Consider the following 27,571-nt stretch of genomic DNA (forward strand, 5'->3'; position numbering starts at 1 on the left):
CACGGACAACGAACCTGTTGTCCGAAAATACTCGTTAAGTAACCGGTAGTTCCTATAGGTGGCGCTGAAGTCCCAAGAAAATGTAGGGCGTTGACTGGAAGATTGCTAGACAGGTTAGCAACGGTTATCATTTTAAAGCAAGGAAGAGGGCACGGCGGTGACGGCAGTGCTCTACAGTCAACAACCTGCTAATGGATCTTACCATGTAAATTTAGTCTGCAGGATAAAAAATGTTTATACCGCAGCTTCGCCACTGGCCTATATCTATGACTCTTCTACTTTTAACTGTTCCCTTGTCCCCCGCCATGGGGCCGATAGAAAAGAGAAAGGAGTACTCCCGACATATCTCTTTGCTGTATATGTTAGCTTCAGGGGCCGGATTCCGAACATCAAGCGAGTTCGAGTTAGTGAGTTCTACGGTTTTTAGTTCTGAACATCTATTTTTCTCTCCTTTCTTAGCTATCGCCCTCTATCAACAGCATGTGCCACTTCGTAATAATATTTAACATCGATAAGCTCTGTACCGACCGTGATGTTCATTAACCATCGACTATAATAATAGTATGGAGAGCGGAAAACCGTAGAACTAATTCGAACTCGCTTGATGTTCGGAATCCGGCCCCAGCAACGGCTTCAGTGCCCATTATGGGAGGAGTGCTCATAGTGCTCAGTCTATTGTCTATCCTTTAAGTGTATAGGTGGGGATGGGTTTCTTGTTGAAGCTCAAAAGTTCTGGAAATTGGCCGCAAAGTTAGAGCGCTGCAATCTCGTAGTACCCCAACGTAAACAAGCCCTTGTAATATTAGAGCACGCTTCAAGTAGCGTCAGCGATTGCTGTCGTGTGGTCATAAAAATTGATTTGGTTCCGATAAAAAATGTACCGTAATTTTGTTTGTTTGCTATGTTTTGATTATAAAATATAAAACTAATTTCAAATACAAGTGCTGTTCTGATTTATTATAGCGTTTACGAACGTTTTTGAACCCTAATAAATAACATGAATTTTGAACTCCAAGGTTACATTTAATTTTTACTTACTTTATTCTATACAGATTTCAACATATTCACAAACTGAATTTGTTGACGAACAAAATTGGTGAACTACTACACATTGAAGAAATCTAAAAGAAATAGGTTAGGTGTTTATTACTACTACTAGATTACAGCGCCTCTGTACTAATGGTAGGTTACCGAAACACACTCCGGGTCAATACAAGAGCCATGATCTTCAGTCAACATCAACCCCCTAACACTGCTGGGTATACCGAGTCCCCGTTAATGTACCTCGCCACTACGTGGCGTTAGTAGTCAACTGCTCACGATGCCGACCCTATTAGTTATACGAAGAATGGAAACTACGCAGAGAGCAGATTAATGAGGGTTGGGGAGTGGAAGGAGTAGATCAGACGACTTCTAGCACGTAGTGGCGGGAGGCATTAACGCGGACGCCCTGCTATAAGAGAATCTAGTCCAGGGTCAGGGGGCTGGTCAACACCAGTAATTCCAGAGCAGCCCCCTAACACACGCTGCTAAAAGTGGTTCGCAATATATCCCTCGATTCTGCCGCCAATCTCCACCATTAGTGGCACTAGTAGTTGTCTGACAAGCTTGCGTGCGGTCAGCGAGGGCAGCGAGCGTTTCAGAAGTCTACTAGCGCCACGTAGAGGAACTACAAAACGAGGACAAAAAGCGTACAATTTTTTAGTATACGAGCAGTGGTGAGTGTCAGGGGCTGTTCCAGTGTGTGACGTATGGTTCGTGGTTGATTAACGGCAACTATGGCCGCAGGGGTGAATAGCAGTTCATCGAAACGATGCCAGATGACGCTCGTGTCATAGGCGCAAGTATCGTAGATTTGGTGGAAAGGGCGCGGACCTACCCTGTTGTAGCTGTTACGAGCCTTGCCATGGCTCTGCCGCCGGTCAGTCGGAGAGCGACGACACTTTAACTAGTCGCATTCGGGCATTGATCCCTTGCTACCGCCGCGAATTGTTGATCTAATATTGTGCGATGTCTTTGTTTGCATTTTATGTACACCCACCCAGTGATCTAAGCGACTCAGCAATTAATTATATCATTTGAACCACGACAAGCCCTCGTTTCATCAAAGGTTCTCGCTTCAAAATTGTGCAGCCCCAATTATCAGTATAAGTATGTTGTGTGCATGAAGTCGAACATTTGGTTTTCCTATCAAAGAGACTAACGAGCGAACAGACGGGTAGAAGGAGTGAAAAGATAAATTCAGAGAGGAATTGATTGATTCGTGTGTCGTACTCGATTTTGTATCAATGTCACTGCAATTGGTGTTTATGGTATCATTATCGTTATATTCTTGGCGTTCTTGTTCTCGCTCCATCTGTTTTTATTGATATCGACGTGAGCAACTAATTCTGATGCTTTTCTTTTATTACATTATCGTTAGTTACACTAGCAATAAAATCATTTCTATCCACAACACCACCATCACTGTTAATTCTATCAATACTGTCGCCGTTCTTATTCTTGTTTTGTCCCGTTGTTGTTATCGTTGTTTTCATTATCATCATCATCGTCGTCGTCGACGTCGTCGTCGTTGTTGTTGTGTTGTTGTTGTTGCTATTGTTATTATAATCATCATTATTATTACCATTATATGCATAATGATATGTTTTGAAAGCAATATTATGTTCGTTCCCATCTGAAGAACATGTTGTTCATAGCAAAAGAAATTCTGGCGAAGGATGTCACTTGAATCCAATTTGGAAAGGTCACTCGCGGACCTCGAAGTTTTCCCATTATTATCACATTGAATAGAATTTATTTTTTAGACAATTGTTTTCAATCAATGTTAGCCACATTTAGTGATACGTATCTGCTCCTGGAAGTATTCTGCAGGGAATAAAATTCTTTATAGAAGTGTCCAGTGAGAGAGATCGGGATCCCGAAATGTCTCGAAAGTTATAAGCTTCGAATATTTGAAAGTTAAATTTACGTAAACATTCATCTTTGAACATCTCTAGTGGCTAAACCATTGATTTTACACTGAATATTAGAATTGCACTTTTTTGTAGAGTCAAATGATTTACATAAATGTTTCTAAAATCAAGTTCACATTTTTAAACGCAGCTGATTCTGAGTAATAAGAATTTAAAAAAGACATAAACCATGTCGCTTCCATATTATTTAATCGAGGGTACTTCGAATTCCGAGAATGACCTTAGACAATTGTTTAAAATATAAGCGACATTCTCCAGCGGGGATTTCTTTTGCTATGAACAACACGTTTTCCAGGTGGAAACTAAGAAGATATGTTGCTTCGATACATAACGCTACCTTGATATACGAGCAGCATCAGTTTCTATTTCATATTGATGGGTGATCTAGAGTTTGCAGTGTATTACTTTCATCTCGGCAAAGTGTCTCGATCTAGTTGCGTTTTTTTTATACTGTGTATGTAGTATGTGGGTGCGTGCGGTCGTCCGTAGATCTCTGCGCGATCGGTCCATGCGCTGTATCTGCACACGCGGTTATTAAACCGAAAGGTGAAGTGTTATATTTGGATATGTGCCGAGTAAAGCAGCCAGACAGCTCTACACATGGTACTTGTCTTGTCGGTGAGCTATAAAAATGCGGTGAGTTTTTTAATAATTGTAGAAAAAGAGGATTGATGTCACCAAACTAAACCCAAAAACTTATGTGAATTCCGATTCACCAATTACCCTCATGAACGGTAAATGTCAGCGGTTTTGAGGAATAATAGGGCCTTTTCACATGAGCATAATCAATCCGGTTTTTTTTTCTAGTCTCCAATCTCACGGATCGATAGGCCAGTAAAAATTACACATAGTTCATATTGCCAAGACTTTCAATTTCTTATATTAAGTAAAATTATTTGACATGCAAATTTTTAAAGGTATAATTGCTCTCAATACATAACTGGCGTTACTTTCTACATAGTTTACTGATTGAAATTTCAAGACGAAAAAAAAACTTTCAGGGAACGTTCGCTGTGTAAGGTATAAAATGCATCACAAAGCTCAAGGTAAAATACTTGTATGGCGCGAAATAGTATATTGTGTAACAAGGAGGCAAACTCGATATTTTCGGACCATTGCCTCCTTGTTGCACAAGATTTTTTATAAACCACTGGCATGTTTTCCTCGCTTTTAGATGCCTCCGAACAGGGAGTAAAGTAGTACTTTCAAGTCCTAGGTAGTAAAAACGACTTTTACTCGCTCCTCGGATTCTCAGGGCTTAAAAGTGGAAGTTGCTTTTTTTTTGGTCTTTGGGACGCGTGGTTCGGTTGAGTTTGGGTTGAATGGTATACGAGCCCATGGGATATGTCCTGTAAGGTGTGATGGATCTGTCGGGGTATTATGGACCCTGTGGGGTCTGACTGATAAAATAAAAGTTCCACATACGTGCCAACTTCCCGAGCAGAGAAGCTCGGAGAACATGGCAGGGGGTATATAAAGTATCGTGTGCATCTCGGGAGTAAGCCATTTTAAGGCCTCGGGCGATTTTTTCAGTACGAGTCGTAGCCGAGCGCGCGAAGTGTATATAGCGACTCGTACTCAAAGAATCGCCCTCGGCCTTAAAATGGCCATTTTACTCCCTTGGTGCACAATCTACTATTATACAACAAGAGTATGTTACGAGTTTTGTTAGGAATCACGAAATTGAGTTCAGGGTAGCATACTGTCAGATTTGTTTGCAACAGCGGATGCGCGCAATACAGAAAAGGCCAATTTTCACTCTTTAAGTCCTAGGACTTAAAAGTGCTCTTCTCAGTAATTCGCGCATATGCATTCGCAAAATCACACGACCGTCGTTGAAACGGGTACTTTGTGTACAAAAGACACGCATGGAAAATTTGGTAAAACTTGCTCGCGTTGTAGAAAATAATTTTCAAGGCTGCGTGATTACTTTCGCACAAATTTTACAAATCTACGCCTGCAATGCTGAATCTGAACAATAGTTTTTTTTTGGAGAAAATCAATAAATGAAATTCTATTTAAAACTTACTAATTATACCTAACATGAACTTTCTATGTAATTTTTTTACTATGAAGTGGAGGCCACGACGTTCGGTTCACGGATTTTCTTCAAACCTTGTGCTCTTTTAGTAGTCCATTGGGACAACATAATATGCAAGTAGTAGGCCGTATTACTGAGTCATTTTCACGAAAATCGCAAGAGAGGTTTTATGCATCGAATATGTATAGGTGTGTTGTCGTCATCAGTATGAGATGACAGCGGCCGAGTGGTTCGCCTTCAAGCTTTGTGATCGCTGGATAGAGTCCCACTCACATTTGAAAAATATTTTTATTTATCTTTCAACACTGGTCATTTTTTTTCATATACGTACAATTCAATGGTAATATAATGAAAAATTATGTGTATTTGCATAAATTTTTATTGAATTTCCAATCTTATATGGCTGTTTACTAAGTGTTATTACTCTACTTACAATCGGGTAAGGTACCCGGAACTGCTTTGACCTGCAGACAGAGACAGGTCACAAAGGACAAGGGGAGTGCCATGCTTGGAAAGCCCAAATCAAACATCGATAAATAAAGGTGTAAATAACTATACAATAATACAATGAGTAGAATATGTCAAAACATAAGGGTAATGCATATGCAATTAATCGTCGGATGTTACTTCGGTATTACACGTTGCAGGATGATATTTGTCTTAGAGACACGGAGACAGATATTAAACCGGCATCTACTACATCGAATTAATGCAATTTTTCCGTATGCACAAAGAATCTTCAGAGTTTCTATGGAAAGCAAATCTTGTTGACATGTTGAAAAGTTTCACTTTCTTCCGATAAGTTGAATGCAAACCATTTCTAATGCAACATCTCTCTAAATATCGATGCTGATAATTGGTGATGTACGATAGAATATATTTTAATAGCATTTTCACGAGAAGCAATTTCTCGTCCGTTTTCAATCAAATATGAACAGTTTTGAAGACGCTTGATAAAGATTTTAATTTTCCTATAGAAATAGACGTCGCACGGTTGGCAAATTGGTGTACATTTCGGGGATAGGACTCCAATCGTACAAGTTTCACGACCTGCGTCATCGGTAAGGATTTCATCGTATAAACCAGGATTCGTTTCCCCCACCCACCACCCCCCTCCCAAGAATTTTTCTTTCTCCGTCAAAGGAAGCATAACGTTCGGTAAAAACGAACTATACAGCTGCGTGGTACGATTCTCAGATTTTGAACTTAATGTTATACCGACAGTTGGATGGTATTTTGTTAAATTATCAACAGTCTTTTGAATTCTTGAACTAAAGTTTCCTGTGGCTTCTTGTCAGCACAAAAACACTTGCGCTAATAATTCACCAGACGACGTCATCGCGTATTGTGTCGTGTATTATACCTTTTTCATATCGCGCCTTTCAATGAACATAGTATTTGAAGTTTTCTTGGCGAATGTTCCGTCATAAGTTCACTGGCACTGGCAACCCGCCTGGTCTGTATTATTCACAAATTTTTTGCCAAAATTTATGACAATTCCCTTCGTCTGCAGGTGAAACTTCCTTGCGGCTTCTCATGTTTCTTCCAAGTCACAGATTCCTTATTATTCACATATCCCGTGACCTTCCTCAGCCGAATTCTGTGCCGTTGTTTGAATTTTTTTTACATATGAAAGTGATGCTTTAAAGAAGAAGTCCTACGATTGAAATTGGCCTGCAGCTGCCAAAGCCCACTACTGTAAGTTTTCTGTTGTTGTCCTGAGAAATAAAATCGAAGTTTCATTTCATCATCATAATTTGTTCTTCGAATACGGTTGTTGAAGATAAAAAAAAATGAGATGCGAAGTGATAAAAATTTACAGTTACCTGCTGGTAATTTTTGCGAGCCTTTGCGAAGCGGTCATTGGTCTCCGAATTAATTCTTGAGTACTTATCCATTGTTATTTCTCTAATATTTGTGTTTTCATCCCATCTCCTCAAATCGTCCTTTCTTTTTAAACTTTGAGATCCTTCTATCTGGAGAGTTTGTAGATTCTACGTGGGGTGTACTTTTGCTAGTCTCCCTACTTTTATTTTTGTCTTCAATGAAATGTATCCGTCTATTGTTGCCTTCTATTCGAGGGTGAAGTTCGTAACGTTACTGTAACGATGCATGTTTAGGAAAAATCGTTACTCTTATTTTGAAAAGCAACTCCTTCAAACTCATTCTGAAATTGTGCCGTAACGACTTTTTCCCTACCGTTTCGTTACGTTAACGTTACTGACTTCAGCCTCATTCTTTTTGGCTAGCTCATAATCCTCGTTGTCAGAAAAATCTCGTTCAACTTTACGCGATATACGTTCTTTATCTGCTTTGTCGAAACGAAGGAGGACCTCGTTTGTGACCAGTATCTTTTCTCCTAACATTTCGACGGTAGACCGATACAGTTCTTCTCCAATTGCCATTGCATCTCCAGAAATCATTGTTGATGATTCTGTATCGATAAGGTCCGCTTCCTGTGGGAAACTATCACAGTACACGAACGCATTTTTCAACCGACGTTTTGAAACCGCTTTATGCATTGAATCTTCATGACATTCATCATCTGTAGGAGTCGAGGAATCGGGAGTCACCCCCATTTTTGCAGTAAAAATATAAATAACTGCTTGTGATTTTCGATAAACACGCACGTGTACTATTCGTTCTTGCTAGATTAACAAGGTCTCATCGCTACACAAATTAACTGCCGAATGAGGTTGTTCTATTACATCGGCCCTACAAAAATAGAATCCAGGTCGAAGCCTGGTCCTCCCCTTGTTGGTTGTGATCTGTGTTTGCAGGTCAAAGCATTCAGGTGCAAAGTAGTTCCGGTTACCTTACCCGACTGTAGGTACAATCGACTATCACAATAGGGCCGGTCATGGGGGTATAGGGGAGGATATTTGAAAGAATTAGCATACCCCCACCAACGAGCTTGACGTGCACTTATGACGCTTTGAACTAAGACTCTCGCAATAGGGACGACAAAAGTCTATAACAACTAGGCTATTGTCTTCCAACATCTCACGTTTTGTTGCCAGCCCTATTGCGAGAGTATCTCGCAAAATTGCGGCTATGCTCTGTTCAACTGGTATAGTGGGGGAAGCTGCTGAGCTCTTTTGAGGGGCAGCGGCCCCATTGAGAGAGATCCTAATCGGAGAGTCGACTGTATAAGGGATTTTACTGATCAGGAAAGGCGTACACTTTGAGGCAAACATGATGCGTTTGGTAGTTTACTTAACGATAGTTATTAAGATAATAATTGTTGTAATAATGAAAATTTGAAACAACCAAATAACATTGGAAATTCAATAAAAACTCATACAAGTACACGTAGTTTTTCATTAATTACTTTTGAATTGCATTATACATTAAATAATATGAACAGTGTTGAAAAAATAAGTAAACAGGTAGAAGAAAAAATGAGCGGGACTCGATCCAGCGATCATAAAGCTTGAACGCTAACCACTCTACTGCTACCATCTCGTGCTCATGACCGCAACGCACCGGTACATCTTCGATGCATAAGACTTCTTTTCCGATTTTTGCAAAAACGTATGGGTAGTACGCCCTACTACTTGCACATTATGCTGTCCCAATGGACTATTGAAAGTGTACAAAGTTTAAAGCAAATCCTTGATCCAAACGTCGTGGCCTCCCCTTGTATATATCAATCTTTTTTCACATTGCATCAAAAATTAGATAAACTTTGCGCTCCCAATAAACAGTTGCAAAATAAATCAAGATAGTTCAGGGTCAGGTCAAGTTTTCGACGGAGACTATGCTTGCAATATAGCATACACGGAAAAAAGGCATGGTTGTATCTTCAATGATTTCGGTATACCTTACTAAACAGTCCTGTAAAATATGCACGACCGAAATGTCTAGTTGCGTTGACCTTAACGTAGCTTCAGCGCCTCCACCGAAAAAGAAATAAGATGGACCAGTATAACGGCCTTCTCGAACAATGTAACTTTTGTCTGAAACTTTTTTGAGTATCATCAATAGTTCGAGTACTATTGCTCTGTCACATTTTAAACGCCCCACCCTGTATAATACGTGATGATAACTTGCAGCGCTGGCGAGAAAATTTCACGCATCTGCAGCCACCTATCGTCGCAGGCGAAGTGAACCCCGCAAAACTCAAATTTCTTTTCAAAAAAGTAAGAGTCGGCATAGAAGTTAAACTGATGATGAAGCTCGAGCACGTGGAGCACCCTTCGAGTTGCAAACTTTGCATCTTCTCAAGTTCAGCAGCGCTTGGCTAGTATCGGATGTTCTCGGGAATTTCCGGCAACGAATTCGCTATTCTCGCTGGTAATCTTAGGAGGCGCTTGCAACCAGTTGCCTGGTAATTCTTACTAGACGCCGCGCTGTAGCCAAACGCACCGGCTAAAATAACTAAACTACTCAAGACCAACTGTATTTTCAGGTTGACATAACTAGGATCTTGTTACTAGATTCGTATGGTATTTCCAACTAGGCTCTTTTTCCGTGTAGAGATAATGACAGATCATAAAATGAGCGTACAGCGACACGGACATTTCCACTTCCCGTTTTACCCTTCTTTCTTCTTCTGACATTATCTTATTCCGTTAATTTCTAATTCTTATATATTTCCTCACTTTTGTGAAATAATCCACATACACGCAAAATTTCTGCACAAGTGACGACATTCAACTTTGAAGTACGCATTAGCTACGTATCAGATCCCATTGTATCGATTTGTTTTCGCGAATTTTTTACCGTTGTGTCGTAAGAAGGAAAACTTCCACAATATTTCTTCACGAACACGAGAAACGAAATTGACCCTTGAAAAATTCGAATTACCTACATAGATTACCTGTACAGGATACCCTATGCTGAAGTGTTGGCACATTCTGAGATGAGCTTGAATGTCACTAACATTGAATCGGGTAATGTGGATGTCAGAAGAGGGGCATCGGATTGCTGATTCCTCGGGGATCCCTTTACATAATTATGTACGCAATTCGTAACCATGGAAAGCTCTTACAGTTCAGATTGGTGTTCCAATATAACAGAACTTTCAAGATCATTTTGAGGTAAGCCCGAGTTGGGGGTCAGTCGACCGTTTTCAACCGGCTCTAGCCTTTGTCAATCACTCCTTTTTCTTGTTCTGCTAACAGGAATACAGGAATTCCAGCTAAGAAAATAGTCAGATGATAAGTCTGTTCCCCGTGCATGATAGCAAAGCGTTTTATTATCCCCGGCTTGATGCATATGGTGAATTTCAAATATGGTGAAGGAAAATCCGTTGAAACGTTCTTGCCCTGTGTAGTATGTGAACGTAATACTACTGAATAGTGCGCTGACGACGCCGAACCAATTTCCGAATTGGTGATATGCGTGTATTTATGTACACTTTATCTTTATACTTTATGCCTGACGAGCGCCTACGCTTAAAACCCAGTGTTTCACTCGCCTGTGCGCTTCGTTCCAACTAGTCGAACCAGTATATTCGGGTATACTAAATATAGCAGACCTCCACTTTGATTCCCAGGGTGAGCGGCATAGTGGTAGCGGCAGCGGTAGCAGCAGCGTTGTTATTATAAACACGTATTAATACAGTGAACATATAGGGCGTGAAGCAGTTTTACACGGAAAACGATTAAGACGGCCGGAAAGTTTCATGAACAAATACAGGTATAGTTGCGACTAGAACAGAGTGACGTACGAGTTTTCGAACAAGACCAAAAACAGATTCCCTGTGCTCTATAATTGTGTACTACAATTTGATGCGTAATGGTGCACGGTGCGCATTTATTATATGTATACTTGGTCGGTTCATGCTTGCGTCTACTTGTGGTTACGCTCATGGCTGCAGTCCTACAGGGTGGATGCGAAACCGACGACCCTTAGTAGCATAACTGTAATAAACCCATATGGGATACTGTTCAATATTTTTGGGATAATTATTCATGAAACTCGCGACTTGTCAGGAGACAGATGGGGAAAAAGGGTTGTTTCTTTCACTTCACGACGGTAAACCATCAGGGAAAAAAATGCTGCTAACAGTTACATTAGACCATACATTCGTATTGTAAAATTTGTGCTTTACAAATTGGTAAAAGAAACTGTTGCCGATACCCTATCCTGATATCAATGCTTATACAAATGTCTATGCTGGAAATACTCGAAGATTTTAGTATTGTTATGTGGAATTGCGCTGCCGTAGCGCCCGTCAAATTCGCCCTACCACCTTTATGAAATACCATAACTTATCTCGCCACGATAGTTTTATACATTTTTAATCCACCAATTGAAACCATATTGCTTAACTCCAGCTGATGTTGAACAAAATGACCGCGTGGAAGGTGCATCGCTTCGACATCTTATTTATTTACTGATGATCCGGGTTTTTCCACGTGATAATCAATCGGTCGAATTCACGAGCAACGATTCTGCAACCACGGCAAGAGTAATGAAGTATAGGCAGGGTTTCATGATTCAGCGTGGTGCACCGATTATCAGAGAGATAAAGAACATTGAATTTTCCGAGCTATAATAACGACACAGCGCAGCACTAGACCGTCCGGAGTACTACCTGGATTGCCGACCCTCATTCACGTGTCTAATTATAATCGCGAAGCTGTTTTTTCCAAAAACATTTTATGCGGAGAGTAGAGACGGCGGTGACAAATTGTCTAACAATAGTGCTCTTTAACGCATTCACTGCGTGGATGCTGTATAGCAAATCCAGAGAAAGAGTCGAATCGGTGTAACATGTATGTATGTATAATAGGGTGGTCCTGAAAAAGATTGTTATTTAAATTGCAACCGGTGCGCCCCCCAAATCGGCTCCAGATAATTTAAAAATAATTCCCTAATTTTTTCAGATGTTTATCTCAACTATAACTCGTACCTCGCAGACGGTGGATTTCCACATCAAATCCACCGAACAGATGTAGATGAAATTTAGTATGAGGGGGTTTGATCTGAACTTCTGAACTCAGAATTTGAAAATTCAAAGTTGCGGTTCCAATACGGTGGAGCGAAATCCATAAATTCATTTGATTCACATGATTTACAAGCACGTGGCGTCTAGTCAATAGAATACTGGACTTACTAACAGAACAAGATATAAGTTAAAAAATATACGACGCTACACTAATACAAAGCTGAATATGTCGTGATGGCTGTATAGGAGCCAATGTCTTTCTAGAGACTGATAGTCAATCGAAATTTTGTTTCCTCTCATTAACTTTCTTATACAGCTATGGGGTTCTTCGTCACGTAGTGAATTTCATGAACTCCCATATCAGTATAATGAGTACCTGGGCCCATTTTCGAGAAGCTTCAGTACTCCGAAAAAATACTATTCCCAAAAGATCGTCTTTTATATTATACTCCTACGCATTTTGGCATGTTCGTGAAATTCTTTATAACCATTTCCGATTCTCGGACGCAACCGAGGGAGTAAAGATATATCCTCGCGCATGTTTTCAATATAATGGTTAATGTCACAGAGACATGACGTAGATATAATAAACAATTACATGGCACAGACAATAAAATATCAGTGCAGTTCGATTGTGACCCATTTCACCAGAATAGAACCAAGGCTTGAATAATAAGTTAGGTTGTAATCTTGGAAAAGGATACAGCCTGTAGTAAACAGTTCTACAGAGTAAATGTTTTACAGATATATCAATGTACAGAATCGAGTCCTACAAAATTAAACCGGAGTGAGGACTGATTCTATAGAACCCATTAGAAGTAAGTCCTAGAGCATGTGAGAGGTGTCAGGTGTTTGAACATATGGTCTATTTGAAATGTGAAATAACCAGTATATGGTTGGTTCACGAGGACAAAATGTATTTATTTTTTGGAAAGAAGTACAAAAATCGAATTATTTTTGTTCAGTTGTATGTCTCAATCTATGTTGTTAGCACACAATGGGTAGAAAGTTCGCATCTATGAGAGTAAAAATGAGGAAAAAAATCGCATATTTTCGTACTAGGAACTAAACAATATGTTCAAATACCGACACTGACATATTTTTCGTAAGAATATATGGGAATTTTTTTATCATCATGCGTCTACCTTCTAAAAGCTGCTACCACACTAGTCCTAATTTGCACCTTGTCGCATTTTGCACAATACTACGACTCTGGTTATCAGAACGAATGACGCCGAGACACTGCACAGATCGTAGCCCAGGATGGATATTTGTCGTGACGGGGAAAGACCGTTACAGATTAAAATCCGTTACAGCCGTTAAAATCAGCCCGGTAAAAAAAATTTAGGTGGTGCAAAATTGCAATGGTGTGGTTATTACGGGTTAAATCTAAAGTTCAATACATTCAGCCCTACGCATCCCAGGAGGTACAAACTCATCTTTTACAGAAATCAGGCACTAAGACGACTTAAAAATGCTTAAAAGTAGTGTAAGGGCCTGACATCAGTCAAAGATGATTTTATGCTACCCGGGGTTCGAATTCGCTTCATATCTACTATGAATATCTGTAGCGTCCAACTCGCATCTACGGTAGTATTTGGCCGGGCTGCTTGGCCACATATGCACAGTAATTCCAAATCTCTCGACTAAGAGACATAATTGATTATTTGATTCTTTCTTTGTTTTATCAATTTTTCCTCATATGTTTACAGACTAATGTCATCTGTAATCGAGCCATAGCATGAAAGGCTTCACAGCAACAAAAGACAAAGGACGTTTTACACCGGGGATGAACATTATGCTCCGTATAGCCTGAAACCCACGACTCACTAGTATATAGACTATATATATAAATATAGTTGTGCTGCAACTGTACATGAAAATACGACTTTTGGTCTGATATCAAAGAAGGACTATCATTAACCCATGAGCACGGGCAATGGCGATGCTGTGGCGACGGCAGCAGCACCCGCAGCCTCATCGTCGTCGTCATGGGGACAACACGGCGGGGAGAGTGCGGCGAAATCACAGGATACGCAACCGGCACCACCTTCCCAGACTCAAACGACACCCGCAACAGCACCGAATACTAAAGCACAAGCACCGAAAAGACCTCCCCGACGTAGCGGAAAACCACTAGCGGACAGACCGATTCGTGCCCTCTACTGCCTACCGCTGAAAAATCCTGTGCGGAAGATGTGCATCGACGTCGTCGAATGGAAGCAACCTTTTTACACTGCTGTCAATGCAATCCGTCCACAACGGTGTTATACTCAATTATCATATTTTCTTTGCCCATTTGGTTTCCACACTCTTTTGTCAACGCTTGGTGTGCATTGTGTTTAGCTATTCAATTTGAAAACCTCTTTCATTGAAAAACATCGGAATGATAATCATGATTTCTTCTTTCTTCATGGCATTTCCGGCCACATTCATGATCAATTGGCTGCAAACTGCATATTCTCACTACAACTGTATTTCAGGAGTGAGATGTAAACGAAAGTGAATTTTTTTTTTTTTAATACCGTATTTGGAGTTAGAATACACTGAAAAAATTGGATAATTGATGCCTAACTCAAGGTAATCCCTGCGAGTGCGAGTCATAAAAACAATTCAATCAAAGCCCAAATAAATGTCTCGCTTCTCCCGCTCAAGGATCAGGTGGTGGCATGTCTTCGTATTAAATCATGCGTATTCTGCTATACTCGCATTCGCAGGTACTATGTGAGGAAACGAACGACCCATATATGTGAGGTATGGACCACACGCTAAGTTGTTATATTTCAATCTCCCAACTCTTGAGAGAGGTTTTCCTTAAATAGATATGTATCATATGAAGACCCTTCGAATGGTTGATCTTGCTGACGATATTCGCAAACTGCGTGGCCCTCGCCGTTTATACGCCGTACCCGAACAGCGATTCAAATTCAACGAATACCTATTTGGTAAGTCGCCGGATACACTAGAGACCAGCAGGAGGTGTGAATCACGTAACGTATTCGTATTATAGAAGTATACTTCGTGACGTAATTTCGGTTATGTTTTCAGGAAAAAATCGAGTACGTCTTTTTGGTAATATTTACAGTCGAATGCGTTATGAAAATCATTGCCTACGGATTTGTGGCACATCCCGGTGCCTACCTAAGAAACGGGTGGAACTTGCTTGATTTTACGATCGTAGTGATTGGGTAAGTTATAGTGATAGGGGTGTATATTTAACTTTTACGTATCAAGTTTCGTGTTTATTATAAATAATTATCATTAGTTACCCTGTGCTTGTCCAACTTCCTGTATAAAAATTTCCCAATCATTCAGAGATAGTGAAAAGTAACACCCTGTACCACCGAATACCACTTGCAGAAAAAAATCTCAAATCCCTCAACTTTTTTTCTTATGCATGGGAATTTAGTATTATATCTGAGTTAGAGGTACGAGGTTTTTCACCCCAAAGTTGAGGGTGTTTCTTTAAGGGACTAGAATGACAAATAAGATTTAACTCATTGCAAAAATTAGGACGATTTGACTGTATTTTTCAAATTGTTTCCTTCTGATAGAATGATCAGCACGGCAATGGTATGGTTCATGAAGGAAGGTTTCGATGTTAAGGCTCTACGAGCCTTTCGTGTATTACGACCGTTGCGTCTAGTTTCCGGTGTGCCAAGTAAGTATAGATCAGGAGTCAGCTACATTTTTGGGTAGTCATTTCAGACTGAGTCGTTCTGATTTCTCTCGGTCACTATTGCATAATATGGTTGAACAAAATGACCGTTAGCTGTTTCGGGAGCGGTGGGTTAGGTCAAACGAGGCTTCTGAAAATGAGAAACGTTTTTTTTTTTAAATGTCATTATAGATTTCATGAATCTTGGATTCTTTACTGGGATAGAAATTAAATCAGGTGTGTCTCTTTAAAATTATTCGTAAAAAACATAGATTTCTACATTGTAAATTAGGAAATCGATCGAAAGTAGCAAACCGCGATCACATAATATAAATATAAGCTTGTATAAAAACATATTCATAATCTCTTTACTGACAAAAGCAAACTTGTAACCCGAACAGTTTAATAACAAAATGAAAACAGAACTGTTATAAATCATGTGAACATGATCAGTTGACGGGCATCCCCCTTCCCAAGAGACAGCTGACATTTTTTTCCAACTTCCCCTAGCTCGGTTTTCAAAATTAAAATTTAACGTATTTAATATACAGAAAAATGACTGCAAACATTTGGATTTTTATGAAATTTGATACTTGAAGGTTTTTTGGGTCACTGATCACAAATTTGACATTGGACTTCCAAAGTTCGAATGAGATAATGACATCATCATTATTATTATCATTGTTGTTGTTTTTGTTATTATTATTCATATTGTTGTTATTTTAGCCCGAAACGAGTTTGAAGAAGGTAACTTCACGAGCTTGCTCATGATCAGCCCAAACCGCTCGTTCCGAAATAATATGATAGATATTTTTCTGGTACAAAGTCTCAGCGAGTGTGATATGACTTTTTGAAATAAAAAATTTCCATTTTCAAAAGCCTCTCTCGATCTAACCCATCACTAGTGCATCGGCTGATGTCATTTCAGTGATAGGTATCAAGAGATCAATCAAGTCAATCGAAAATTACGTTGTCTGTAAACACTGCTAACAAGTGCAGCTGGATCCCGGACTAGTACACCATACAGTTTTATAATGAAAACCTACGATCTAAAACAGTTGTCTAGTTCAAGGTAATTTACTCTTACCGAGTGGAACATCAAAAGTGCCCGAGCAGGATCGTATCGATTCTCTGCTCAGTAGAATGGGAACTAGAAATATGTTGTGCTAAATAATTTTGTTTCCTCAATATTCTGTAGACAACGATGTCGCACAGCAGTCGAAACGAGTAATTCCAGAAGAAATCATATAAATAAAAAAAAAAATCCAGCTTGTAGTGCAACGTGATTAGTTTGAAGGCAGTTCGAATAATAGAAATAATATTGTGACAATTCCAGTAGATTTGTTGGAATTGTTCAACCTCAGAATGTTACATATCTTACCGCACCCTTTTATTCAACGGACAATCCCATGGACTTCTTGGAAATAAAATTCAATTTGATTGCGGAGAAAAAGATATTATTACAAAAATTACACGGCATACTACATAAGTATATATCAGGATTTGATTTTTCCAACAGGTTTACAGGTGGTTCTGAACTCAATCTTACGAGCGATGGTTCCATTACTACACATCGCTTTGCTTGTACTATTTGTCATAATTATCTATGCAATCATTGGTTTGGAACTATTCTCCGGGAAAATGCACAAAACTTGCTGGAACAACAGGACGGGTAAGCGTATTACCTGCGTTGCATTCCATGCTTGTCGGTATCGGTTCATTCCATGCAAGCCGACCCCAATGAAGCTAAAGCCTGTATAATAAGCATAGCTGTAGGTATACAAAGCACTAAGGGACTCCGGCATAAGCGATCAAGGTGTCAAAGTTGAGTTACGACACCCCATCGGATCGCTGACACTCAAGGCACAATGAATTTTTATATGCAGTACGTACGTATAACATTGAGCGGTTAGAATCGTCATTTTTGGTACGCAATGTACGCACATAAACGTGATTGGGATCATGATAAACTCTTGGGTCAGTCAGTCTGTGAGCCATGATCACCGTTTAAAACTCCATGAAATTTTAGTGGTGGAGGTGGTTCAACTTTTGAGGAACAGTTGATTTCGCTTTGTAACTACGGTAGGGTCCTTGCAATCGGATAGGCTTGTCTCGCAAAATGTTAATCGGAGAGAGACGTAAGCAAAATGAACAGTACCTCAACGCCGAACGACCCCTAACCGGGGGAGTTTTAAAACATGTATGTTGTAACATCCTGAACGGGGGCGCCATTTCTGCCGTAGTTTTTTTCTTCTTATCATGTATCTTTATCTGTGATTTTTTGCCAGTGAGAACGATAGAGACCAAAGTGTAAAAAAGTAAAAAATCATGTTGTATAACATACAGAAATCGTTACGAATTTTGGATAACACAGTCATTAGGTGAAAAGTGCCTGTGGGCTAGTGACCTTGAGGCACCCGCCCAGATATAAAAATTTTAAAGAACATATAGCCAGGTTTGCATGTGAGCTGCACCCCTTAATCGACACGGACTTGCTATGCACCAATTTTCAGCTAGTCCTAAAAAAAAAGTTGGCCCAAATTTGAGCCATCTATACTGAACATTAGATGGAAAACCGACAGAAACATGATTTCCAGTCGTAGTTTAGTGCTTCTCATTCAACTATTGCTTGGAAAATTATGACAGTGATCGTCTGTTTTGCGGATATCTGTGTTTATGTTAGAGATTTTTATCGAGTGGAAGTCTCAGCTGCAAAAAATTCCCGAAGGCTTGATTTGCTGATTGCTGATAGGATTTAAAAACCGGCTAAGCGTCAATTCTATTATCTAATAACGAACCTTAGATCTCAGGACCTCAATTGTATTTTGTTGGCCAAGCTACGTGTTCCATTCAAAATACAAGCTGCGATGCAAACTCTGGTGTGCTAGTTGATCGATACCTAGATACTATTCATTTCGCCTATGGCTACTGCTACTACGACATTCGTTACAATTAGTCTAGCCTATCCCAACTTACTCTGCCTGTCTTAGCCGCCTTATATTTTACATATTTATTGCCGGGTATTCTGCTCAACTTTGTACACTGCATTTATCCCATATTTTTATCACGTTTCTTTTATCACTTTTTAACCAATTAGACGTAGGCTTTCGTCAGTTTTTTTAATTCTTCAATGTCTCGTGCATTGTGTACTCGCCCCGTCAATTTATTGAACATTGTAAAACACACGTACTTCAATGATCTGTGCCCTGTTCTAGTTATAAAAAAATTTGACGTAACGTTTTTACTTAGTTTTGTAATGTACTCGTATTACGTATACCTATTGACGTCTTTCTATTTTCGTAGACCGTATTTATTTTTTTTAAAGCATATAAGATACAACATTTCCATTTTCATTTTACAGACGAAGACACATTATACATGATACGCCATTCTTTGCAGTGAAATCATAAAACACAATGCTTCCAGCGTGCTGTTCACTGGTGTTTATTCGCGACATCTTGATATTCCCCCTATTGCTAAATTTTCTGCATTTTGCAATAGTTCTATGGTTTACCGATTAGAGTAACCATCGGTGTATTACTCTATTAAAAACGTGTGGGTATGATTAATTTACAAATTTTAGTGACTAGGACTCCCATTGATTTAAAATTATTGAATCTGTAGATGAAATTGGCCTTTTTGCAATTTTCCTTGTCGTGTATTGTGCCCGAGTGTCGAATCTCAAGTGGATGTCTATTATATCTCCGAGGTACGTCATGCCGATACTTTCTCAATCGTAGCTTTAGGGTCTATCTCTATTTTGTAACTGTTTATTGTTGAAGGGAAGGCTTGTTGAAAAATAAAATGTTTTGTAAATTTTCACGCGCTGAATCAAACTGTTAGGCTATCTTAAGTTCTGAAAAATTCTTTTATACGAGGGTTAAAATCCTACGTCGGAGTCCCACCAGCTGCTACTAAAATTGTAATAAAAGATATTTTAACCCTAGCGCTAAAGTCCAGAAAATTCAATACGCAACGTTTCCTGACTAAATCCATAAAAATATAGGAGAAATGATGGATGAGCCACATCCGTGCAGCTTGGAGGAGGCTGGATTCAAATGCGAGGATCGTTTTGGGGCAGATTATATTTGCAGCAAACAATTTTGGGAAGGACCAAATCTCGGTATCACAAACTTCGATAATTTTGGCTTAGCGATGTTGACTGTTTTTCAATGTGTCACTCTCGAAGGATGGACAAACGTTCTGTACGATGTGAGTAAAAACAAACATATTTTGATCTCAATGTCAATATCGACAACGAGATGGTTACAATCGGGACACAAAGAGTGAGTCGTATCCATGTGTGTACGTATAAACTAATCTCCATGACGTATGATGCAAGTGCCTACCGCGTAAATTCTCGATAGAGTGCATTGCCAGCCTAACTTCATTGGCTTATATATTGTGAGTACCTTACCCGTGCAGCCTCTGATTTTGAAAATTTTCACGATTCCTATATACCCATACATTATATATCCATGGGGAACAGGATATTCTACGGTGGCTGGAGTTTCGATTATTCATTAGGTTGAAAGTATAATTTACATTAGGTATGTGCATCCGTTGTTATTGGTCGGGAAGTTTGAGTGGAACAGATGAGATTGAGCAACTTGTAGCATTGGGATATCAGAAGTAATCAGTATAAAAAACACAACCCTTCAACTTCCTCAATTCAGCATGATCTAGAAACTGATTTTTTGAATCAACAAAAATGCGCTATGGCAGTTATATATTAATCTAGAGAATTGCGAGTCATAACTACGTTGAAGAGAAAATGTGAATGCAATAGGACTTCTCGAATGTTTAACCTTTTAAGGACGGGACTGGTCAAAATTTCGACCGCTGGGTTGGTCGGACACTCCAGTGAGAAATTCATTGATATTATACACAAATTTCGTGTAAAATAAAAGGTCGATTTCAACGTAAAAATCCCCGTTCTTAAAAGGTTAATATAAGTTCTCCTCTCTGATTCGTTATGTTTTCTTGTCTCTCTACACATTGTCCCTCTATATTAAAAAATAGTTTTCAAATGTAAAAATATAAATTAACAAGAAATTGAACATCATTAACAATCGATCTTTCAATGAAATCGAACAACAGTACAATTTGCAGTTATCTCATGTAACAAACAAGTCATGCGCATGAAGTTACTTTTCAGGCGACAGACAGATAATATATATATATGGTATTTATTTGACAACTGGCTGCATATATTGGTATATCTCTGACTAGGCGAGACACAATTTTTATTGATAGCTCTGTCTGGGACGAACAGAATTATCATCAAGATGATTTCTGGTGAAAATTGTCTCCTCAGGGAATTATCGTATTATCTTTTCAACACACAATAGAGATACGGAAAGGTGGGGTCGAAAATTTTAACACGCGTTGTTGCCAAGAATTTGAAACTTACGCCATAGGCGATGCATCATACAGCATATCAATTGAATGACAAAAATATGCACCTCGAATGGGAAAAAATTGTATATTCGCCGGTGATGTAGAGCTAACGATAGATGTTTCATTTCTTGCGATAAGTTTATTAGTTTATCATCAATAAACAGTAGTGAAAATGGGTCAAACTTATTCTGTAGATCTCAAAGCGTGGAGATTGAGTGAAAACTCAACTTTCCACCGACGCGCTGGGGTCACTATAATTACTTTTCCTCTTAGAAGAGTGGGAAGGTAAAAGGTACAATCAATAATAATAATAAACAAAACTATTTGTAATTATTTATTCCAGATCGAAGACGCTATGGGAAACAGCTGGCAATGGATTTACTTCATCTCCATGGTTATACTTGGTGCCTTTTTCGTGATGAATTTGATTCTCGGTGTGTTATCCGGGTTAGTTAAAATGAATTCCATGCTATAGCAAAAACCTTTACCCACGGGTTGATAGCTAATCTCAGCAGTAACAAGTTTACCAATGGAAAATAGTATACCTAATTTGTGGTGTGGTGATTGGAATTGACCATTTTTTCCATCAGTGCAATATCATAAGAACCTATTCGAATCGCTTGCGGAACGAAGGAATACGCGTACATGGGTTTACACAGGAGGTGGTACCTTTACTGCAATCACGCCAGTTTTGCTTATAGAATTGAAACCTATTAACATAACTAGCCATCTTATCATCAATATTATTACAAGACCTTAGACCATCGCTGTCGCTATGATTTCGATAATTTTTAAAGCACAATCACTGGTATACTTTATTTCATTGTAAGTCACACTTTCTGGTACTGTTGTTATGCTAAATTATGAACGTTCACCCCGACATTCAGTGAATTCTCAAAGGAGAGAGAGAAGGCGAAGGCTCGGGGAGATTTCCACAAACTTCGAGAGAAGCAGCAAATCGAAGATGATCTCAGGGGGTATCTCGATTGGATAACGCAGGCGGAGGACATTGAACCAGAAGCCGAGGAGCCTCAGCTGATGCAGGACGGCAAGCGTAAGTGCTAAGTTGTGCTGAGTTAAGGTCTGCACGATACTTGCAACGATCGAAAGTGCAAGTATATTATTATGCTGGGTGAACGAAAATCAAGTCCCGCGTCTTCACCATCCAGGTATTGAGTATTGCGGCTCTTTCGTCCTGCAGAATCTTATTCGATATACCAATTTTACGCTGTTTCTTACAAGGATACTATCCGTTATGTACACCACCGATTTTCTTTACTCTGGAATATGTTGGTGTACATCGAGAAACATTGGATCGTTCTTTGCGTGGTAATTTGGCCCTTCAAAGGGTAAAAACCACCTCTAAAGATTACTCGCAAAAATTAATTTTTTCGAATTTCTCGATATTGACGTAAATTTTTGTGATAATATCAATTAGATATTACCATCTTAATTATCATCATCAGGGGATAGTATACAAAAACGAGTTATCTAATTGGCTGAAGGAGCGAATTTCGCGTTATCTAAGCTTCCTCCGTTTTCGACACATGAGCTGGTTCTGACTCACCATGTTTATGGCGAAGCAAGATGTGTTGAAGACATCTGTGAATCCGCGGAATGGGAAGTGTATTTGTAAGTACGAGACTATATTGATAAGGGGCCGTCAACAGATTGCGTAAGTACTTTTTTTTAACAAATTGAACCTCCCTCCCCTATAGTAAACGTAACAACAACTATGCCAAAGGCTCCCCCCGCGTCCTGCTTCTTACGTGAGATCTTAAAATGCAAATGGAAAGGTGGGTTGCGACATAACGAGTTTCTGAGACTTAGTAATCTTTCAGTGCACGCAGTTTTCAATATAATATTTAAAATAATGGATGGATGTGTTTTATCATCATATGCATGTATAGGTATGGTGGGTCAAGGGTATCGGGATCCTGAAATAAATTTCGGACGGGTGCAGATATAGTAAGGAAATTTAGAGGACGAGAAATTATATCTTTCCAAAGGGTAGGAAATTCTCCCACATACCCAGAAAGGCGGATGTGGAGGGTGGACTGAAAATTTTGAAATGACAAGGGGCGTTAAAATAAAAAACTCGTGCTTACGTTAATTGTGAACGGCGTTCAATAATATATTGTAGAAAGTCTCTGTAAAAGCGGTTCGTTCCAACTAATTTTGGTAGTTGTTCGACGGCCAAGATGTGAATGTCTTATAAATTACGACATAATGCAAGGTATTCAAAAAATATGGCTGTTCTTTCAGTACAGATAGGTATGCGTAAATGGATTTAAGTTGTATTCTCAGTGACGAATTTCCAATTGATGCACGATACTTAATTTTTGAAGTAGGTAATTCTTGCTAATGGTGAGGTCAACATGATACTTCAGCGCTTGACGCAAAGCACAGACTTTCGTATAAAGGAGCGATGGTATCGCTTTACCGAAGTCTTGTGGTATAACGCACTAACTGTTTTACGTGCATGTACGTATACTACACATACACGCGGCCGTATCTGCAACGTATACTTGCCTATGAGATTCGCGGGACTTGAATCTAATAGTAAATACTGAATTGTAATCTGTGTGTTATTTCATATAGCGAAACAACAAAACGAGATGGAAAGTATTGATCAGTTGGAGGGTGACGAAGACGTCCAGCAAGAATCGTTCTGGACCAAAAAGAAGCGCGATTTGGAAAGGTAAATGACGTCAAAAAAACTCTTGGATAACCTTCACGTCTATAACCGACGATATATCTTATATTACCTTATACACATTTTTCAATGTAATAAAATCGGTAATAGGAACAGCAAAGCCTCGATCGTCTACTTGTGCTACTTACACCCTATTCTTCTGCTGGTTCTTCTTCTACTCCCTTTTTTTGTGTTAACTACGTGAACGAAGCAGAAAAAGATAAGTTGATAAATACAATTTAAGCTACGAAAAATTTAGGATCATTTTTGCTCAACCAAATCATAATTCGAAGTGTTGTTCGTTTAGGCAAGGGGACGATCGGGGTACTACTTGAACGGCTTTTCACGGTTTCGTGCTGTTTAGTATGTTAAAAAAAAATTAAATGATTTTATCGATAAGCGACTTTTTGCTGCCGCAGGGTAAATCGACGCATGAGACGAGCCTGCAGAAAGGCGGTCAAATCCCAAGTCTTCTATTGGCTGATTATTGTCCTCGTTTTCCTGAACACTGTCGTACTAGCTACTGAACACTACCGGCAACCCCAGTGGCTTGACAATTTCCAAGGTGAGGTTATCGCTTGTTCTTCGGTTGTTATTACCTTTTGAAACGCATGCCAGACATTCCACCGAAAGCTGAAAGACCGGCCTTCAGATATAATTGAAATTATTCAGTTCGAGTTCATTTCAAATACATCGAGAGTTTCAAAGTTACTGCGAGAAAAATGTATAGGTATACACACAAGTTCAGAACAATAAACTTTTCAATGGATTACTGACCGATTGGAAAATATATCCAAGAAATGAACGGCCGACTTTACGTGGAATGTCTTTTACACCATACAAATACCATTATTTTTCTGCCGATGGGTTACTGACATAAAATATGAATTTGATATCTTAACAGCTTTTTCTAAACTGTAGATGCGAGAAGTAAATTCGATATACGAAAATAGTACCTATATTGTGCTACTAGTACCGAAAGTGCGTGATTTCCGATGAGTACGAAATTTGCAGCGTGTACCAAAGGCGAGTGCAGCTTTCACACGAATACGAGTGCTGTACGAGCATTGGTGTTAAGGCAGCATGAGCCAAGGCGAGCACTGCCACGTCACTCAAGTCACATATTGCCCTTCCGCACGCGTGTCACACGCTATTTTTTGCAACACCTCTGAAGGGAAATTTGACTTGAGAAGCACGAAACGTGCCACGTGCGGATGAGAGATATCTGAGTCGTATGATTACAGCACTCGCCTTTGCGTCTTACGCTGCAAACTTCATACTGACCGAAAATCGTCCACTTTTCGCATTAGTAATACAATATGCTACTTTCAATACTTGCTTGGAATGTTTGGTTTCCGAAACCTGCGGAGCGTACGTGAAGTGCCCCATTACCGAACAGTGAAAATCATGTCAGTACCCTGTGCGATCACTTCTTACGTAGCGAATCAGCCTGTAGCAAGTCCGCCACAGACGCACCCGCATTCGCGACGCCCAGTTTGCAGGGATTAAACTGTAAGTGCGCGACAGGCAGCTCAGGCACATACGCGGTATGCTCTGTTTTGGGATTACTGCAGGACGTACACCCGAGTAAAGTCGCCCCCCCCCCCCCCCCCCCCCCAATTTTGATGGTCAGAAATAAGGTTGGCAGCACAAGCATCTGACTTGTGTTTATTGAATAACACACGACACATTTGCTCGGTCCACCACTACAATTGGTTAAAGGCTACCGGAGCCAACCTTATTTCTAACCCGCTAAAGCGCGAGGGGTTGACTTTACTCGGGTGTACATGTATTGGCTGGATTCACAGAAAAATCACGGTACGTGTGGTTATACTTATACAGGTAACGTCAGTCAGTTTAATTTACAGCCTCTAATTCAACATTTTTATTATCCTACAGAAGTAACAAACATGTTCTTTATCGGACTATTCACCATGGAAATGATGTTGAAGATGTACAGTCTTGGTTTTCAAGTGAGTTCAATGCCTATGTTAAATAGATGATTACTTACGACTTATACATTCTAGCTCGCCCGCAATCGCATAATTCATTTGATATTTGAAATAATTCTTACTTCTCTTCATTAATTTGCAATAATTTCCTTTTCCTATTGTATATTATATTCAATTCCGTTGATCCCAAATATCATCAGAATAATATTTGATCAATTGTATGTGCAACTCGATAGGGTTACTTTGTTTCGCTGTTCAATCGGTTTGATTGTTTCGTCGTGATTGGCTCCATCGGCGAAATGATACTAACGAACACGGAAGTAATGCAGCCCCTCGGAGTATCGGTCCTTCGCTGCGTTCGACTACTCAGAGTATTCAAAGTAACCAAGTAAGTTGAGAAGACACACATAAAGCTGCGATAATATTGTTCTCACAGTACACTAACAGATTATACAATATTTCCAATAATTCATGTTGGTGGCTTTACGGTGTACGACCATTCTACCTAACCATCTCCACTGAACTGGGATTAACTGTTTGCCCTTTAACCGTTGGGTGTGCTTTAGCACTTTTCCCACCACACGGGCTTTTCCACATCCGATCCCGTCTCACCCCACGGCACCGTACAGCGTGTGTAGTAGAGGCCACGATTAACTGATCGATTTCATCTTCTATCCGCCCAAAAACGAATAACCACCGACTTGCTGCACTTGAAACACAATGTACTATTTTTCACTGAGAGTAATAATGTTCTCATATCACCTTGGGTGATCTAAACTAATCCTCAAAGCCTGTGACTGTGGGGCACCTTCTGCGAATCATAATCTATCACTGTGAGTTCCCCTTTTCCTTTCAATCTCTTAAATGATGCAGTAAATATAATACAACGCAAAAGTCTATAATGACTTGTCCCCACCGCAATATCAACACCGAAAGTCACACTTAGTCGTCTTATTACATCTTATGATGTACAGCGAGAACTTGATTACTTTTCAAGGAACAGTCAATGAGTTAGCTGTGTAGACAAAAGTGATTACCATATTTGTATATTTTAGGTACTGGCGTTCATTGTCAAACTTGGTTGCTTCGCTGCTGAACTCGATCCAGTCCATCGCCTCTTTATTGCTCCTTCTTTTTCTATTCATCGTGATCTTCGCTTTGCTAGGAATGCAGGTTTGTGTCACAATACAACTTCAATATTATTTATAGTCCTGGAAACCTTCGCCAAATATGACAATTGAGAATATCATTGGGGGCCATACCATGTACCATACATAAGTGGGGACGCCCTCGAAGATCTACTCCGGCTTGCAGTATGATAACGTATACACACTGCGCAATGATTTACAATCGAAAACTATCACGAACTTTTCTTCTTTCAGGTATTTGGTGGCAAATTCAACTCACCCGGCTCTCAAGAGAAGCCAAGAAGCAACTTTGATAGTTTTTGGCAGAGTCTGCTCACTGTCTTCCAGGTAACAATATACATTACTTTGTCGGATTATGGCGCTACGATGATGGGGGGGGGGGGGGGGGGGATATATAAAAACAGCCATGCTGCTGCACAAGCCCAAAAGACAAGCATCGTCTTATATACAGGTCTTGACACTTTCCGATACACTTATAGAGATAGACTGCGTGATCTTACGCGGCAGCTGCAGCTGAGACCGAAGAACAGAGCTAGTCATGCCGGAGTCCTTACTCTGTCACACGATGAAAAGAATGGAAAGCAACCGCTAGGTAGGGAAAGCGATAAGGCAGGCGGGCAGGTATACTTGCATGAATACACGTGTTACCCCCGTCAAGTCACCGATTAGAATGAGAGGGACCACTCGCAACTGATGTTTTTGCCAGCCTTGGCACGGCTTCAGCTCGATGCACGAATCGCGCGGCTTATCTCTATAAGTCTATGCACTTTCCTGTGCTGAGGTGTACATTTATTGAATACGATC

At 39.7% G+C, this 27,571-nt stretch overlaps 1 protein-coding gene across 16 annotated transcripts in view; it reads left to right on the forward strand.

The window, feature by feature from the left end:
* Positions 1-1,927: 1,927 nt before the first annotated feature.
* Positions 1,928-27,571, forward strand: part of LOC107222683 (muscle calcium channel subunit alpha-1) — a 75,745-nt gene continuing 50,101 nt past the window's right edge. For 9 of the 16 annotated variants that reach the window (XR_006904636.1, XM_046741295.1, XM_046741304.1 and 6 more), the window contains exons 1-15: positions 10,526-10,659; positions 13,627-14,136; positions 14,754-14,859; positions 14,963-15,102; positions 15,469-15,575; positions 17,092-17,244; positions 19,579-19,784; positions 21,316-21,419; positions 21,860-22,026; positions 23,574-23,673; positions 24,087-24,232; positions 25,567-25,640; positions 25,856-26,007; positions 26,675-26,792; positions 27,002-27,094. Coding sequence is in view for 15 of the 16 variants with exons in the window: in XM_046741295.1 (XP_046597251.1) it covers positions 13,841-14,136; positions 14,754-14,859; positions 14,963-15,102; positions 15,469-15,575; positions 17,092-17,244; positions 19,579-19,784; positions 21,316-21,419; positions 21,860-22,026; positions 23,574-23,673; positions 24,087-24,232; positions 25,567-25,640; positions 25,856-26,007; positions 26,675-26,792; positions 27,002-27,094 (1,962 nt within the window). In the remaining variant the exon portion in view is untranslated. The other 7 variants (XM_046741298.1, XM_046741302.1, XM_046741297.1 and 4 more) reach the window with 7 other exon arrangements.

The sequence above is a fragment of the Neodiprion lecontei genome, chromosome 5, assembly GCF_021901455.1.
Source record: "Neodiprion lecontei isolate iyNeoLeco1 chromosome 5, iyNeoLeco1.1, whole genome shotgun sequence".
Taxonomy (NCBI): domain Eukaryota; kingdom Metazoa; phylum Arthropoda; class Insecta; order Hymenoptera; family Diprionidae; genus Neodiprion; species Neodiprion lecontei.